This window comes from Clupea harengus, chromosome 23, assembly GCF_900700415.2.
Source record: "Clupea harengus chromosome 23, Ch_v2.0.2, whole genome shotgun sequence".
NCBI classification, from domain to species: Eukaryota; Metazoa; Chordata; class Actinopteri; order Clupeiformes; family Clupeidae; genus Clupea; species Clupea harengus.
The window spans coordinates 11,662,823-11,679,838 of record NC_045174.1 but is presented as its reverse complement, the minus strand read 5'-3'; the positions used below and the strand labels follow the sequence as shown (position 1 = coordinate 11,679,838).

At 40.9% G+C, this 17,016-nt stretch overlaps 1 protein-coding gene across 3 annotated transcripts in view; it reads right to left on the bottom strand.

Annotated features, from left to right (window-relative positions):
- Positions 1 to 666: 666 nt before the first annotated feature.
- kcnc3b (potassium voltage-gated channel, Shaw-related subfamily, member 3b) overlaps positions 667 to 17,016 on the bottom strand; it is a 45,487-nt gene continuing 29,137 nt past the window's right edge. For 2 of the 3 annotated variants that reach the window (XM_031560573.2, XM_031560576.2), the window contains one exon: positions 667 to 6,035. Coding sequence is in view for 2 of the 3 variants with exons in the window: in XM_031560576.2 (XP_031416436.1) it covers positions 6,022 to 6,035 (14 nt within the window). In the remaining variant the exon portion in view is untranslated. Of the gene's footprint in view, positions 6,036 to 16,624; positions 16,666 to 17,016 lie in introns of all 3 variants that reach the window. The other variant, XM_031560575.2, reaches the window with a different exon arrangement.

Below are 17,016 nucleotides of genomic sequence, written 5' to 3'. Positions count from 1 at the left end.
CCTTCAGCAGAAAACACATGATATTTGGTCAGAGAGAGTGGTTGAATGGCATTTATAAGAGCACTGCATTTACAAGCACCACCCTTTTCTCTCCATGTGGGGCAGTGCTGTCTTACTTTACTGGATTCATACATGAGTCAAAGAGATAATCCACTGGAACCTTGGATAGTCCTGCTATGGCCGGCTATTTACATCCATTATCCACCCAAACAACCTACTATTTCACCTGAAGCATGCCTAAGAACCTTTACTTTAAGAACCTTTACTTGAAACATTCAAACATACATAAGAGCAGTGAGACTACTCTTCTCTCCATGCCTCTTTGTCAGAAACACGACTAATGAAAACTGGACACTCATGTTTAAAAATATGACATAAATTTATTATTTTATTGGTTCTTAAAAACATTTTACATTTAATCCATTTTAACATATCCATGTTTTTGTATTTTCTGTTGTTCCATGTCTTTTAAAAAGCATTGAGTGATCTGAGTAATGAATACTGTCTTGCTGCTGGGTTGGGCCCCCCCCCCCTCCCCCTCCCAAGAACCTCGAGTTCAGATCCCTTTCAGTTACAGAACCGCTGTTTTAAGTCTCATTATTCTGAAGGTGACACATCTGAAACTTGATTGATATGTTTTTTTTCTCTCTCCTAACCTTTTTTTTGGGGGAAAATATTAAAAGATAAAAACAAACATTACATTGAAATGCACACTTCGCGGTGATTCATGGTTGTGTCTTTAACAACATTTCCAAAATAAAACTCCAGCACCCATCGTATCCCCCATGACCCCCCGTCACCTCTGTGAGATGACCTTTCTTCCACCTCAACAGCTCTCTACTGTGCAGGCGTGCCGTGGGGATTGTCTGATCAGGGTTCTGAACAATGGCAGCGATACATCACTGGCTCTGTGTGTAATGACATATTGATTATTCTTTTTGTGCCACAGCAAGTCAGTTATTTGTCATACACAACTGGGGTTGCAAGGGCTTTTATTCTGTAAGGTGCAAGGATCCTGCACTGTGTGTCTGTCATACTTGTGTTGCGTTCTATTCTCCATCATCGTCATCATCATCTTCATCATGATAATCCCTCATTTTGCTTCTCGCTGTACTGGGGTCTGTGACTTGGGTCTAACTGATGGAATAAAGTGTTCCATGCCTGTGTATGTCTGACCTTCACTAAGCACTTACACATGCATGCTTATTCTACAAACACACACACGCACACACAGTAGGTGCAGTGGACGTACTATAAGGGCACAGGGGGTTTTAAATGGTAAACCATAATCAGAATAATATATATATATAAGCATCACAATTATCGATCATGTCTGTACATGGAATCATAAAGTCTTGCTGTATTTGTGGCAGTGGTCATAGTGGTACAGATTGCATATTCTTAATTCAAGTACATAACAAACAAAAAATAACCTAAGGAACATAAACAAAAACAAAAAGGGCTTTTTTTGCCCCCCAAACAATTACAACAGCAGGCACATGAATATCACAAAAAAGTGAAATCAAAGCACGGAGTCACGGACCATTCCCACTCATCAAAATCTAAATGGTATCAGAACCAGAGAAAGGACTATGCGCTGTAGGGAAGGGATGGGGAGAGGGACTTCAACCTTCTCACTAAACAAGTCGTGAGGTGGTTTCCAGTGGATCTCGGTGATGAACAGAATAAAACACTCAACATGGTTTACAGGGGAAGCTTTTCCCCCAAAGTATTCCTTGTGGGAAATTTCCTTTGAAATATTTATAATACCTCAATTTCATGACCCCTGACTGGGAGGCATAATGTCTTCTAAAATAAGACATCAAATCTTTTCTATTTAAGTGAGCGTGGTTGATCATGGAAACCTTCAACATTTATTTTGGTGATTGAACAACTTAATGGAACTTGTGCAAAATTATGAAGTAATATCTTGATATAAAATCAATACAAAATAGAATCAAAAATGACAGACAAATGCACTTGAAGACAGTATCAAATGAATGAGGTGTGTATGGCAAAAAGAATGAATTGTTACCGGCCAGTGAGAGACTCTGGAATCACTGACATAGTCCTGCTCAGTAGCAGAACCACAGCACACATCTGCGTTTCTTTTTGTGAGCCTCAATGACAGACAGCTGCTCACATTCCTTTCTATAATAAACAACAGTGATGTGAAGGCTAACATAGACCACCCGACCTCATTCCTCCTGTTTCACACCACTGACACAACAGAAGCACTCCCTGTGAGACCCCTCTTATATTTGTGCCTTTCCAGAACCACTTGACTAAACTGGACTAGCCTCTCACTCATTTTCTCTTCTCTCTCTCATTCTCTCTCATTCTCTCTCTTCTCTCTCTCATTCTCTCTGCTCTCAGTACTAAGGGGAGTTATCGTCTGTGGACTGTGCTACAATGGAAGACAGGGGCAGTTCAATGCGAGGAAGGCTAATTCCACTGCAGTCCAGCTAGCTGAAACAATAACAGCAATACACAAGCTATGTCAGCAGAACCAATTGCTCACATTAGAAAAACAATTACACTAGCTTTAAGGAACATAAAGGCTACTGTGTGTTGGGTGCTTGGGGTCGCTCCACGTGGGCCTTACCAAACCAGATATGAGGTGAGAAGAGAAGAGGAGCCTCAATTCTTTCGAGAAAAACTTCCGGCAACTACATGTACCATAGTCTCAATCATGCAGTGCAGAGCTGTGACCACTATGTCCGAGGGAAGACTTTTCTATTCCATGTTTAAGCACAGTGATCCCAGGACTTCACTGAAACGCACACAGAAAGACGGACATCACATCTTGTCCTCTATATCTTGCAACTGATACAGCTAAATCATATAATGCATGCTGTCAACATTACTGCCTGCTAAACGTTCATCGAAACCCTGCAGAAGGATAACTTTAGGACCATGGGATACCTGTCACTGATGTGGGAAACAAATAGACAGGTCCCAATAGGAGACCCTGACTTGTCTGACACAAACTGCCTTCCACCTGAGATTAACAGAGGTTTGAGCAGCTCTCCTTGGAGAGGTGCTGGCTTTCCCACACAGAACTACAACTCCCATACTGCATCTAGGTGACGGAAATAAACAGGTAGGCATTTTCGTATTTTCTGCCTGCTACAATCATCTCTCCACACGTAGGAATTATTGCCAATGAAAAAAAGCACAGGAGGAAGTAGAAGAACAGTAAGGAAACGAAAGAGGATGGCAAAAGAAACACACAATGACCAAAAAAAACAAAAAAAACAACGGAGATTAACTTTTGTGTGAGAACGCCAGGGCGCTCTGCTCTACATGTGCTAACATTAGTTTCACGGAAGGCTTCAGTTTCAGCACCCCCTTCATGGCTACAAAGACACTTGTGCAGTTGCTCGGTCCACAGAGCATCAGGGCAAGAGGACATGACTCTACGGACACAAACAGGGAGAGCTGGGCCTATCGTCGCCAGCAGACAGACAGGTTGGAACATCCTACAGGAAGTCTAGGGGCGCCTAGGGCCCAGCTAGGCAGTGCACACAGGTGGAGACAGCATCGACTGAAGAAGAAGTGCGAAACATGGGGCAGTAACTAGCCAAAGAAATTTGGTGGGCTTCTCATGTTTTTGCTCAACTAATAAAACATAGTTCAGTATTTATCTTGCAGTCATACACATTTTTTCCATTATTTATTCACATTTTTTACCATTTAAAAACAAAATATAGCTCTTTTAATATAATCTTTTTTTCTTTAAATATTAATTGCATATCATGTTTTTTTGTTATTTATTTTATTATTTATTAGTATTTTTATTATTTATTTTTTAAGTATTTCTAGCCCCCATATTCCACTACGGGCTTGCAGGAAATACAGTCATGCAGAGTACTCATGCTGGTAAACAAAGTTACAAAAATGCATTTTCTGTTTTCTTTTTTTTTCTTGATAGTGTTTTTTAATCTCTTTTCCTAGTCCTTTCAGTGAATCCCCTCATGGTGCGTTCCTCTAGTCCTCTCTCTCCAATCCCTGGAAAGAGCTCTCTGTATCCTCCATCCATTTCTCTATCCTCTCTTTCTCTCTCTCCCTGCTCATGCAAGGAAATGGCAGTGGTTGAGGGGTGGCCAAGGGCTTGGTTGACCCACGCGATGCTGAGAGCTTCAATGGACCTGCTTCTCCTCTCGCGGAGACTCTCTTGGTCAACTTATTAAAATATAGATTTGTTCTTTTTGGACATTTTTTTTTCGGAGTTCTCCCTTTACTTGGTCCTTGCATTCTTTTTGGTGATATGGTGATAACGTTCCCATCTTGACGGAGATGAGAAAGTGCTGCTCAGCAGGAGCATAACAGAGAGAGAGAGGGAGTAAAGAGGAGACAGGAGTGGAAGGGTTCGAGAGAGATGTCCAGACTTTCGTTCCTTTTCCTCCGAGGGGACCTGTACAGGGATGGGGCATGTTTCGGTGCGAGCATATTCTGCTCACAAAAGTGCCTGTGTGGCTCCCCTCTGTTGTGTATATATCTGTGTATGTGTGTCTGTGTGTGTGTGTGTGTGTGTGTGTGTGTGTGTGTGTGTGTGTAAAAGTCTGGGGAGTGTGGCAGTATTGTCTCTGGAGCCCCACACGTTGACCTTGTCTGCGGTGGGGTGGAGGGACAGGGCAGTCTGTGATTCAGTCAGTTGGAGAGCCCAACACAGGGGGGGCTCGGCAGTGGAGCGCACGTTGCGGGGTATGTGCGTGGTCCGACGGGACAACGATTTACCGGTAAGCCTCACTAGCCCACACCTAGCAAAGCTGCGGGAAGAGACCTCTCTCTCTCTACCTCTGTGCTTGGTCATCTTCATCATACAGTCGGCAGCAGAGAGGACAAACTCACTCGAGTGGCAGCAGGTCCTCTCTGGGCTCTGTTAGGAAGTGACATATAAGGGGACAGGCAGAAAATGCTGGAAAATCTCAATCGCTTTTGTCGTCCGAGGACCTTCGAGGGCATAGCACAGAGAGAGAGCTTTCGCTACTTCCTGTGTTTATGTCCTTCTTCATTTGGTCATACCCAAAGGGCTTTGGCAGGTTCGGGCTTTATTGGCTGAGGGTTTTGGCAGGTTGAGCTTGATGGGCTGAGGGCTTTGGCAGGTTGAGCTTGATTTGCTGTTGCCTCTGATGCAAACCAATGGAAGACTGAGTAACTGGTGTGATAATCCAGTTCCCTTCAATGTGGACCATTAATAGATAAAAGGATTGTTTTCATAAAAATGTGGAATATCTGGAGTATTTTACTGACATTGAGTATTCTATTGAATTAATGTTACTGGAGATCACAGGGGATCATTTTTTCTGTGGTTGGCTTCGATTATATTTGTAAGTTTGTTTGTGTCTGTGTGTGTGTGTGTGTGTGTGTGTGTGTGTGTGTGTCTGTGTTTTAAAATGGCAGTGGGGATGACATGTTAAAATGTGTGTTTACCAAGTTCATCTTTAAAATCAGTCTGTGCAAATGGTCCATGAGACAAAAAACGTCACCTGTCAATATATTTTTTCCCAGCCAACAAATGCTACAGTGTGTTAGCAGAGATGCTACATAGTTTGTTTGTTGTGTGTCCCTTGTTCTTTGTCGAGTGTCACATTTGCACTAGACTCAACTGCATTACATAGTGTATCACAGGAGCCAGGTAGTCCACTAAATAACAGACAGGTCATGTGTTTTGGAATGTTTTTTGATATTTTTTTCCCACTCACATTTTTTCTTGTCTTTTTTAAAGAGTCTATCTCTCTTTGTAGGTGGCAGTGCAAAGATAAGTTTGTCAAAGTAACCAGTCAGTCCATTGACAAAAGAGTGTTCCGGAGTTCCGTGAGGTTGCTTTGGTTACCATGTGGAGATCCGGCCACGAGGAGATTCAGATATCTTTTTTTTTTGTTTCTCTTTTTGTTTTCCGGGTCACTTCCTCTTGCTACGCCCACCCTTGTCATATGTCACATCTGGTTGATGCATCCCGTCAGTTAACACGGGTTAAATTCGCTCGCCGTCTCCTTGCTAGACAACTGCTGAACGCTAGAAACTTAACACTGGAATGAAAGACAGAGAGAGAAAGCATGTGTTAGCAAGTTGTCACACATCAGACAATCCAAGCTGTTAACTGTAGTTCAAAACTTCATAATCAGACATGTTTTGATAACACGAGATTTCAGAACTATGGGTATACGCATTAGAAATCTGATGAAGCCTCTCTCTCCAAAATGGCTTCAGTGAAGTTGCTAACAGTAATCACAATAAAAAATCCAATTGTACCACACATGCAATTAACACAAATTAATTAATTAATTAATTAAGACTGAACGCCATTAAATAATTTCAACATTTCTACCATTATTAAGAGAGTGGAGTTTTTCGGACAAGCCTGCTGTACTTCATTCCTGCAGGGCCAGTGTGTGCACATAGTTCCATGCCTGGAGAAGCAATAGGCCCCTAATGTCAATCTCATGTAACAATCATGTCAGTCAGTGTGGGATGCAGGATATGGAGCACAGCAGTCCATCCAATGCATGTCCGTACACAACTGCTTTGACAGTGGGACACTATACATTTGGTATACGGACTCTTAGTGTCAAAGACAAAAGGAAACTTATTAGCTTTAGTTGGTAAAGGAAGAAGGTTAGGAAGGGGCTTTACCTGCAGCTGGCTGCTTAAGTTAAAGCTGTTGACAGTCATTTTAGTGATAAAAGTCACATTGGCCTTAATACATTATAGCTGTTGATGTTATTGATATACCTATTGAACTACTGATCTTTATGTAAGGGACCAGGATGAGTGAAGAAATGAACCATAATTTTGATTATTAATTACAACTGATTCTATGATGAAATTACATACAATATTTCTGTAAGGCACTAAACATTACAACTAAACACTTGGTGTCTATGCATGGAGGTAATTGTAAGTAATCAGAGGTTTCAGTGTTTCATCTCTAAATTGTAACTACCTAATGTTTACTATTCCAGTGCATGCATCAAACGCAAAAAGGTGATTATAAAAAAGAAGCACAAAATGTAAATAAACCTTGAAAATGAAAATGTGTGTACGTGTATGTGTGTGTGTGTGTGTGTGTGTGTGTGTGTGTGTGTGTGTTTCCTTGGGTGTGTCTGTGTACTGTACATGTGTTTGCATTTTAAGTTGAAATGCTTGTAAAGTACAACACAACACAATACAATATCTACAACACGTAACATGCAGAAACAAACCAAACACAACGACCAACACGGGCACAATGGAACACATACAAACATGAACTGACATTAAAAAATGCCATTCACACAGTTAACTTTACACTATTAACTGCCAAAAAGTTAAATAATTATTTCACAGTAACATCTTTAAAATCAAAATAAGGAATGAAAATTGAAAATAAATGATAAATACAAATTAACAAATAGAAACAGAAAGAATTACAGAAAATTCACAGCTTTACCCTCCCAATCCCAACCCCACCTGGGCACCATGAGCGAAAGAAGAGTATTTTAAGCTCTTTTTAATGAATATTCACATGTATAGATACAGTTATGTACATATGAATTGATTAACACTGATTCTACAGTATCAAGCTTGGCTTTGCAGGTTTACAGTAGCTAGGTAAATCTAGCTAGCGTTTCCACTGATTTCTAGTAGTGACACTGTTACTAGAGTAGCCTCATAGAGGGCAAAACATCTTAAATTATCTCAGAGTGTCCTAGCAGACAGGTACTGGATTCCACTCCATGTTGGGTTGAGTCAACAATCCCCTACTTTTTAAAACCAAAAATGGTATTTTTTTCCTTTTCATCCAACAGATTTCAACTACAAGTAACAACACATTTAAGATGTGGACACCTACCACATGTTCACAAATGGGGGGAAAAGATGAAGGAAAAAACACAGATCTAAAGATCTAACTACGTTATTCACCAGCAATCAGTGACAGGTACTCACAACTAAGAGGTGAAATAGAACAGAGAGCACAATAGTCATACAGTGCATTTCATGCACCTTATCACAGTATGTATCACAGCTGTTACTCTGGTCTTAGAGTGCACAAGAGACCGTTAATGGGCTCGACAGAGATGCCATGTTTAAAACAAAATGGCTCCTCTTAGTAGGTCTATTGTTTGCTACGTTTGCTGATTCTGAAGCAGAACAGACAAAACAAAACAGACTAGATTTATTTCCCCCTTTGTGTCAGATTTGTGATTATTGCAAGCTTTCCTTTTCTTTGTTTTAACTATTATGATATTTCAGCAATTTATTATAATTATTCAGCAATTGAATGGAAGCACGTTTGTCATAAATGGCTCGATGTGAATTGAAACTTTTTCATTCTCATTTCTGGAAGCACTTGTCCTTTTGACAACTAACAGAGTGGAGTTGCATTTAGAAAAAAATCTTAAAGAAAAGGAAACACAGTTTGTACGAACATACGTATATATCATATACAAATGAAACCCTAGAGTACAAAGTAATGTTTTTAAGAATAAAAACAATAGTTTTCAAAAAACATCTATACCATTGGAAAACAATGAGACATATACACCAGCAAGGACAAGACATCAAAACGATAAATTATCTTGAGTTCCTACAGGTACAGTCTTAAAATCATCAAGTGATCATTTAACAGAGATGCTGTATAAAGAATATGAGTACAGCTTTCTTTCTTTCTTTTAGATTAAAAATATATATTGCACACATACATATATATATATACAAACAAAGCATCTGCATATGAGGTGTCTCCATCATTATAGAAATGAAAATATTGCACACAGGTCTGCATATGTTAATGTTAATGATAGTATCAGCATTTGCTAGTCTGCCACTTTGCATAACCCATATTGTTGTCCGAACATTCTTGAAAACATAGTTGGGCAAGTCAATGCTGTTAACCAAGTAGATGAATAAAAACGACAAGCTCCACTGATATCCCAGCCCTGCTCACCGGGGTGACATTGATCTAACTGAAATAAGGTTTCTTTTACATGAGCAGGTGGAGTATGAGCTTGTGGTGATTTTACGGGCATTCACACATACATCTGAAAATGGATGGACAAGTACAAATGACAATGAGAAGAAGAGTTTAAAATACAGTATATACTGTGACTTATACAAATGACATGAATCTCAACATTAACTTCAAAGTTAGGAACAGCGATCATAGTGATGATAATAGTGATGATGATGATCATGATGGTGATCGTAACGCTTCAAATGAAGGCTTTAATATTTTGCCATGGCTCTAAAGGTAGTGATAGTAAGTATTGCACGAGTGTGCACTATGCTCCATCTGCACATGCAAGCTTAGTTTAGCATGTTAATAACCTGACTTGAACATTCAGTAAAGTGCTCGTATTAGTGACAGATAATAACATATACTGAGCAATATCTATAGCCCAACATCATTCCACACGACATTTTACCGGAGCTAGTTCCTTTCCAAACATTGTAAATATCATGATGGACTTAACGGCTTACATAATGTTAATACTAGCAGGGTGGCAATTGCATACACTTTTATAACTGAGAGATTGTGTTGTGATGACGATTAGCATGTATAAATAAAGTGCATTTGACAGTCACATAAACTGATCAAATAAATCTGAAACATACTGATGTGCGGCATATGATGAATGCCGTCACAATCTCACTCTTCAGTTTTGAACCATTAAAAACTAAAAGCCACAGTCTACAGTGCAACCTCCTGCGCAAAAGTGGCAAGAAAGAGTATTGCATCTTTTACCAATACAGTGATGCTGTTGAGACAGATTTCTTTGACAGAAGATAGGTCTCTGGATGTCAGTAAAGATGTTTCAAATATAATGTGACTATATAGCTACATATATCTACCATGCTTTATTAAAAGTATTTTTTTCTTTTGCGAGTTCCGTAACGCATACGTTTATCATCTCTAAACTGGAGGCTGGGCAGATATTAGTAAAGGTGACATCAGCTCTAGAGTTAGGCCTAGATTAAATCCTGAGGAAGGACAGACCCCAATAAATGAAAGCACCTTAAAAACTAACACTGATAAACCACTTCCCAAAGATAATTTTCTCAAACCAACTTGCTCTAGCAGTGTTGTGGGATTGTTAAAAGGTTGTTCATTTTTTAGGCTGTGGCTTTAAGTTCAATTCTACCATTTCAAGAGTGAGAATGCATTACAAATGTAAGCCCTGTTTAATGTTCTTTTTAGTTAGTGTTAGAGTGCAAGAACAACTATCAATAAAAAGGTTTTTACTTTACTTTTTAACATTAAATTCTCATGTTCTCTCTTTGGCTGTATGGAAGCGCAATGCTATTCGTATGTGTGTGTGACCTCTCTTGAACTAAACCATGAATACATCAAGATGTGGCAAAGTAAGCACGGGGGGAAATACTTCTACTCACAAACAGTAGGGAAACATCTTATTAGTGAAGTAGGCATACATTTTTTTTTCAATATTTCTGAATTCAGTATGTTTAAACCTCCACCATGTTATTATCCTTTTCCACACAGTCTCCCACTTTATCTTTCTCATTGTGTCTCTTAATTGAAGGTAACTACTTTTTTTCTTCACCCAACCCCAACACCAAAACGCATGCATCTTAATCCATATATTCACAAAATCTAGTGGTCCAATTGCGTCCGTTCAGGATCAGATTGGGTTATTGCTACATGTTACAGGAGGCGTCGCCTTCCCGATACGCCCCGGCCTTCCTGTGTTAAGTCCTAGTGTCCTGCTCCTTGCTGTGTTATGTCCTAGCGTCCTGCTCCTTCGCGTGTTAAGTCTCTTCCTGCTACAAAATGGAGGGGATGGGGGAGCGGCAGCGGCGCAGAGGTCCGGGGGCCTCGTAGGGGTCAAAGGGCGCGCTCGTGATGGGGGCCAGGCGTAAGGAGGACCCCGCCATTCCTGATATGTTGTTCAGGCTGCGAGATTTCTCGTAGCCCGTTGCTTGACAAGAAAGTCGATTGATTGATTGATTGATAGATTGATCGTTTGATCGACCGATTTTGTTTCCGGGGTGGGAATTTACAGTAAGACAGGTTTAGAGTGGGTGAGATTAGTTGTTTTTGTGTAATGGTGAAGTAAAGGTATTGTTTTAAAAATGGGTTTATAATTGATTAATGGGGACAGAATGAGTGAAGAGAGTTTAGAGGTTACATGTCGGTTACATTGGAGTTGTAAAGTGATTGTGACAGAAAAAAACACACACACAGTGTAGATAATGACAAAAGGGGTACATCACACCAACAAAAAGCAAACAAGATGACAAAATGAAATGTCATATAGTGATAAAAGACACATAAAGGATAGACATAGACAGAGAGACAGAGAGACACACACAGACACAGGACAGGACAAAACAAGAAAATGCGAGTTATGAAATGTCATACATTTTTTCAAATCCTTCACAGAAAACATAGACTCCTCTGTAGTCAGATACTGAGACATCCACACACACATCTCCACTGTTTGAATGAAGCACCTGGTATGAGCAGGAAGTCAATGACACCGGTATTAGCAAGTGCTACTAAGCTAAATGGAAGTGTTAAGGCGGAACTCAGGGGTTTCAGCCAATCAGTGGATGAGCAGCGGTATAGACTGAAACCAGGGCGGAGAGGACAGAAGCAGCGGAAACACAAACAGGTCTACACACCTTCCCTCAACAGGGACTAGACCACATGAGGTTGTCAGGGATGCCAAAGTTGCCACTTGAGAGTATAATAGTACAATAATAATAATAATAATAATAATAATAATAAGTACAATAATAATAATAAGTATAATGACCCCCAACCCCGCCAGATTAATGTTCCTCAAGTAATGCAGAAATGGACTTTCGTTTCAGCTTGTGCTGTTCAGATGTGTGCCTTCACACTTGATCAGAAACTGAAACACAGTTAAATCCCTGACAACCTTTAGGGGCCAAACAACAACAGCAGTGGTACTTTACCAGAACATTCCACCAGTGAGCCTGCATAATCCAGTCACAAGAGGGCATATCCATGAAACAGGAAGTCTCCTATTTCTCGGCATTGCTAATGCATAACTGATTTATTTTCCTGTCAGTGGAAAGCCATGCTCCTGACACTTATACAGACTTTGTGGCAAAAGATTCTCGTAAAACAGTACAATAGTGGCTTCATTCCTTCCACATGTGAGCCCAAGTCTTCTCTTTTTCCTCTCTTTCTTTTCTCGTGTGAGAGGTACTTTAGCGGCAGAAAGACCAGACCTGAGACCCTGTGCTGGAATAAGCTCTGATTGGAAACGATTGGTCTCTGTGGGGGAGGATTCACTTTGTGTCGAGGAACGAACACAGCCGAGCATGCAAACATGGGCTCCTGCTGGTGAGGACTTCATGACAGACACTTCAGGGCTATTTTGCGCACAGCTGAGTCACGATGGTGGCGAGTCACGTCTGGTGTGCATTATTACTACGGCAACAACAGCCGCGGCACACTCCAAGGAACTTGAAACAAACCGCTAGGAAAACTTGTGACCAGAGAAGAGACACATGAGCTATAAGCCTCCTGCTCTAATTCACCATACATCACTGACTACACCCAACAACTGGAATCTCACATGAAACTTCATATCTAATCCATCCATCCTCCATCTTTTATACGATTTTACTGTTAGATTGGGAAGTCTCCTGTGTCCACCATTTGACTCTAATTCTAGTCTACATTCCTCTGCTCCTCAGTTGTATGTTGCTGTAATTATAATATGAGATGACAGACGGAAGCTTGAGTTCAGATCTATGGAGGAAAAAGCTCCATGAGGAGTTCTCCTGAGGGACATCACCAAGTGGCCGCCAGTCACCTACTTTCCTTCTTTATCTCCGATGCTCATCCCCCTGTTACCATCACGACTTCTCTATTACTGTGTTAACACGCTGTACCACTTAAGAACTTTTTCACAGCTGCTGTTCTCACTAACAAAACCTCCAGAACTTGAACTCCAAAAGTCCAGAACCTGATCCACACTGTTCTCACTAACAAAACCTCCAGAACTGATGGAGGCCCTGATCCACACTGGATCACCCCAGCATCAGCTGCTGTCTATGGACTAAACCGCAGGGACCGTCGGCCCCTTGACCCCATACCCTCGGAGCTGTCATTCCCATTGCCCCATCCCCCTGTCCCCCCCCCCCACCGCTTCCACTCTGGATCTGCCCTTGCGGATGCATGGCACCTGTACTGGCTAGGTGCGGAGCAGAGTGCTGTGGCTGTCCCCTCCTGGCTCCAGTGCATTAGACAGCACTCACTCAGGTCATAAATAAAAGCGCCTGTGCCCCACTCCCATCTCCTTTTCCAGAGCTGCACTATCTGCAAACCAGCAGCCTGCAATATTAATGAAGCATTTCCGTCCGGCCACTCAGCTTAGCCGGTTGTGTGTGTGTGCGTGTGTGTATGTGCGTGTGTGTATGTGTGTGTGCGTGTGTGTGTGTGTTTGTGTGTGTGTGTGTGTGTGTGTGTGTGTGTGGGTGTGTGTGTGTAGGTGTGTGTAGGTGTGTGTGCGTGTGTGTGCATGTGTGTGGTGTGTGTGTGTGTGTGTGCGTGTGTGTGTGTGTGTGTGTGTGTGTGTGTGTGTGTGTGTGTGTGTGTGTGTGTGTGTGTGTGTGTGTGAGTATGTCAGTGTGTGTACACACATGTATGTGCCCACCATGAAAACAAAACCTAAAACATACACAACGTAAAACGCCGTAAATGGATACTCTCATACACATGGTGCGTGTGTACATGTTGGTCAAAGCCGCAAACCTCATGCCAAGAATCACCAAAGGTAATCTTTTTTACACCCTACTCTCTACAGTAACCTAGAGTTTAATCAAGTATTCTTACACCCTACTCTCTACAGTAACCTAGAATGGTATCCACTATTCTTACACCCTACTCTCTACAGTAACCTAGAGTCTAATCCATTATTCTCACATTCACCTTTTTGCATCTGGTATCATGTAAGTTTTGCCGCTGTTTAAAATGAATACATTTACAAAGTTCCTTGAGTTTTAGTGAGGTAATTTTTTATGCAGAATGACTGCATGGGGGAATAAGTAAACAAAGCAAAAAGCAAAAGAGGTTAAGAGAGAAAGACTTGCACCTGCACACACATACATACATTTAAAAAAAGATAAATAAGGAATGACTCTATGTGACTGATATTAATTAAGGGCAACTAACTAAGATACTTTAATCTTTCGGTCATATGCAGAATCGTGGGTACACTGGATATATCTAACTATTCCTTTTCTCACAGGGACTAAAACACGGATCTGTCTCATAGGGAAACATATAATAACATACAAAACAATCCTGATAGTGACTATACAAAAGATTAAAATGCAAGGGAGCGAACGTCTTATTGTTATCTTTGCGTTCTGTATGCAAGAAAGAGATACTGCACTTATGAGTTAGTGCACCTCTCCTGCTCTCGATATGACTGTCCCCATAAGCTCCACCTCCTCGCTTTACATTCATCTCACGCTAACTGCTTTTTTTTAAATGGAGTCACTCTCGTGCCTGTTCCCCCGCTGATAAATCATGCCATTAGGCCTTGCACTCTGCTCAGGTGTATTTGTGCATACAATGAACATTTGTTGGATTGAATGCTCAATAATTCAGAGCGACCCAAGAGATCTAAGAGAGCAAAGTTGGCCTGACAAGGTTTTCGCCTGGCTTTTGACGATGAGATCATAGTTGGCTGTTTTGAGATGATTAGTTTGAGTCAATAGCCTGCGTGCTTTGGAACTGAATTAATTAGAACGCTCACTTTCTGCCAAGTCTTGCCATGCAATCTATGGGGTTTTAAGCAGATTGCTGTTTGTTACTCGGATGCATACAGTAAAAAAATTAGCATAAATATCCGCAGAGATAAGTCAGTGCTCGTGTCTGCAGCTGTTCTCACACTACCGGAATGACTGATGTCTGAGGACTACAATGCTTTATGAGAGTCTTCCAGTAAACCTTTCTAAGGCTAAAAGCTATTCATCACTGAGCAAAATGGCAGGCCACTGACGGAGACGTGCTTGAAAAGAGAGAGGGGTTGTCACAGAGTTGGAAATACATGGGCTCCCTGTTACCTGCATTGTGTGCATTATAAAGCTGGCCATGCAGCCAGTAAAATGTGTGGAATGACACTATTCGACTGAATAAGATAAAAAAGATCACTTCTCCAATAACGGAAGTCTAAACTAAAAATGTGAGTGTAGTGTCTGATAATTCCGGCTCTACTGCTTGCGCTGACAAGTTAATCCATGTTATGACAACTGGGGCCACAGACGGAACTGTGAGAGTTAAATATGTCTGTGGCAGATCAAACAGCTTGCCACTTTAAGGTATGGCATCTGTTACATTTCAACACTAGGGAATTACCTGCAATGCAAAGACTGAAGAGTAATCGCTTCACTGTTTTAAATGTACATTATTATTCTGTGACACTCTCTGACTGCTGATTACTGTCTGTCGACTTTTCGTCAGATTCAGTCCACATTAAACACAACAAACTGAGATATAAACACAATATATATAAACAGCTCCATATGTATGCACTACCAGTAACTGTTCAAATACATATAGCCAACTTCGGAAAACAATTGGCTTATTTATTAAATTTTAGTTGCAAATAGTCTAGATATCACCAGGCTAGCTTCAAGAATACAGCTAGTTAATACCGTATGTTCTCTGTGAGGGAAAGCCGCTGCGAAGCGACAGGCTTGGCGTCCCTTACCATAAATGGATCTAATGCCCACAAGGTCAAAGTTCAAGGTAATCTCTCAAGCCCACTCCCCATCTCTCTGTCTCCCACTGATTTCCTACCTAATCTTCACTGTCCTATCAATAAAGGCCAGAAAAGTCCAAACAAATAAATAAAGTTCTCTGTCCTCTCCTTTGTTCCCTTCACCTTGATGGTAATGAGATGAGTCCAGGATGACAAGTGAAGTGCTTTGGGAATCTAATTGCAATCATTTATTCATTCGCTCAACCCTACTTTATACCAAATCAGCTTGATACCCTCTATCCAAACACATAAGTAAACATACTGAAAGACAAAACGACGTTGTCATGCCAATATATGTCATAGGACTGAAGGGCACCACAAAACTAGATGTGCGGAACTCTGAACTTTGGTGACATATAATTCAACCCCAACAGTAAATCTTCACACAAACTGAATATGGTGCATTCTACACGCCATATATATTCATTTGTCTCTCTAACTGTTTAAGCACCATGTAATGCTTCCATAATTTTGACCTAAATGTGTAAAATTACCCACCCTTACCCACAATAGCAAATAGTTTGACCTGGAGCCCTTTTTGTAGCCTGTTAATCAACACCTAAAATCCAAGGTCATGTTCAGTTGTTCAGTAGATTGAATGCCTTTATGAAGTAACATTTTAGGTAAACTACACATGTTCATTCTCATCTTATGAAAAGAGGTTCTGGGATCAAGCACCAACCCACAGTCAGAGTATACACTACTGATACGATACTGACACAACAACAACAACACTACAAAAAAGCAAATAACACTCACACCTTAGAAACACCATGGCAATAAACATGGACCTACAGACAAACAGTACAAAGACTTTATAAAATAATTACCTACCTACAAACACATTGGGCACTATGAGATTAAGTACCTACCTACAGTCACACATTAGACACGCTTGCACTGCAGTGGCGGCCTGAGGAATGGGATGGAGAGTGAGTGTTAGTTACACACAGAGGTGAGGAGGACAAAACATGGAGATGGACAGCAGAGACTGACAAAGAAAAACAGACAGAGAGAGAGACAGACAGAGGGACTGGGTACAAAAGGCAAATATTCCAACCAGGATTTTTAAGAGGGACATTGCCTCAGAACTGCACATAGAAACTTCACAACACAAGCTATTGAAATCATTCTTCCCTTCCCAAAAGCCCAGGCATTAGCATGTAAAGCCACTGGTAACTGTGTTAAAGACAAACTGCTCATGAATGCACTGCAGAATGTCTGCGTCCATAGTTGTGTCCTACGACTGTCAACGCTATGGAAG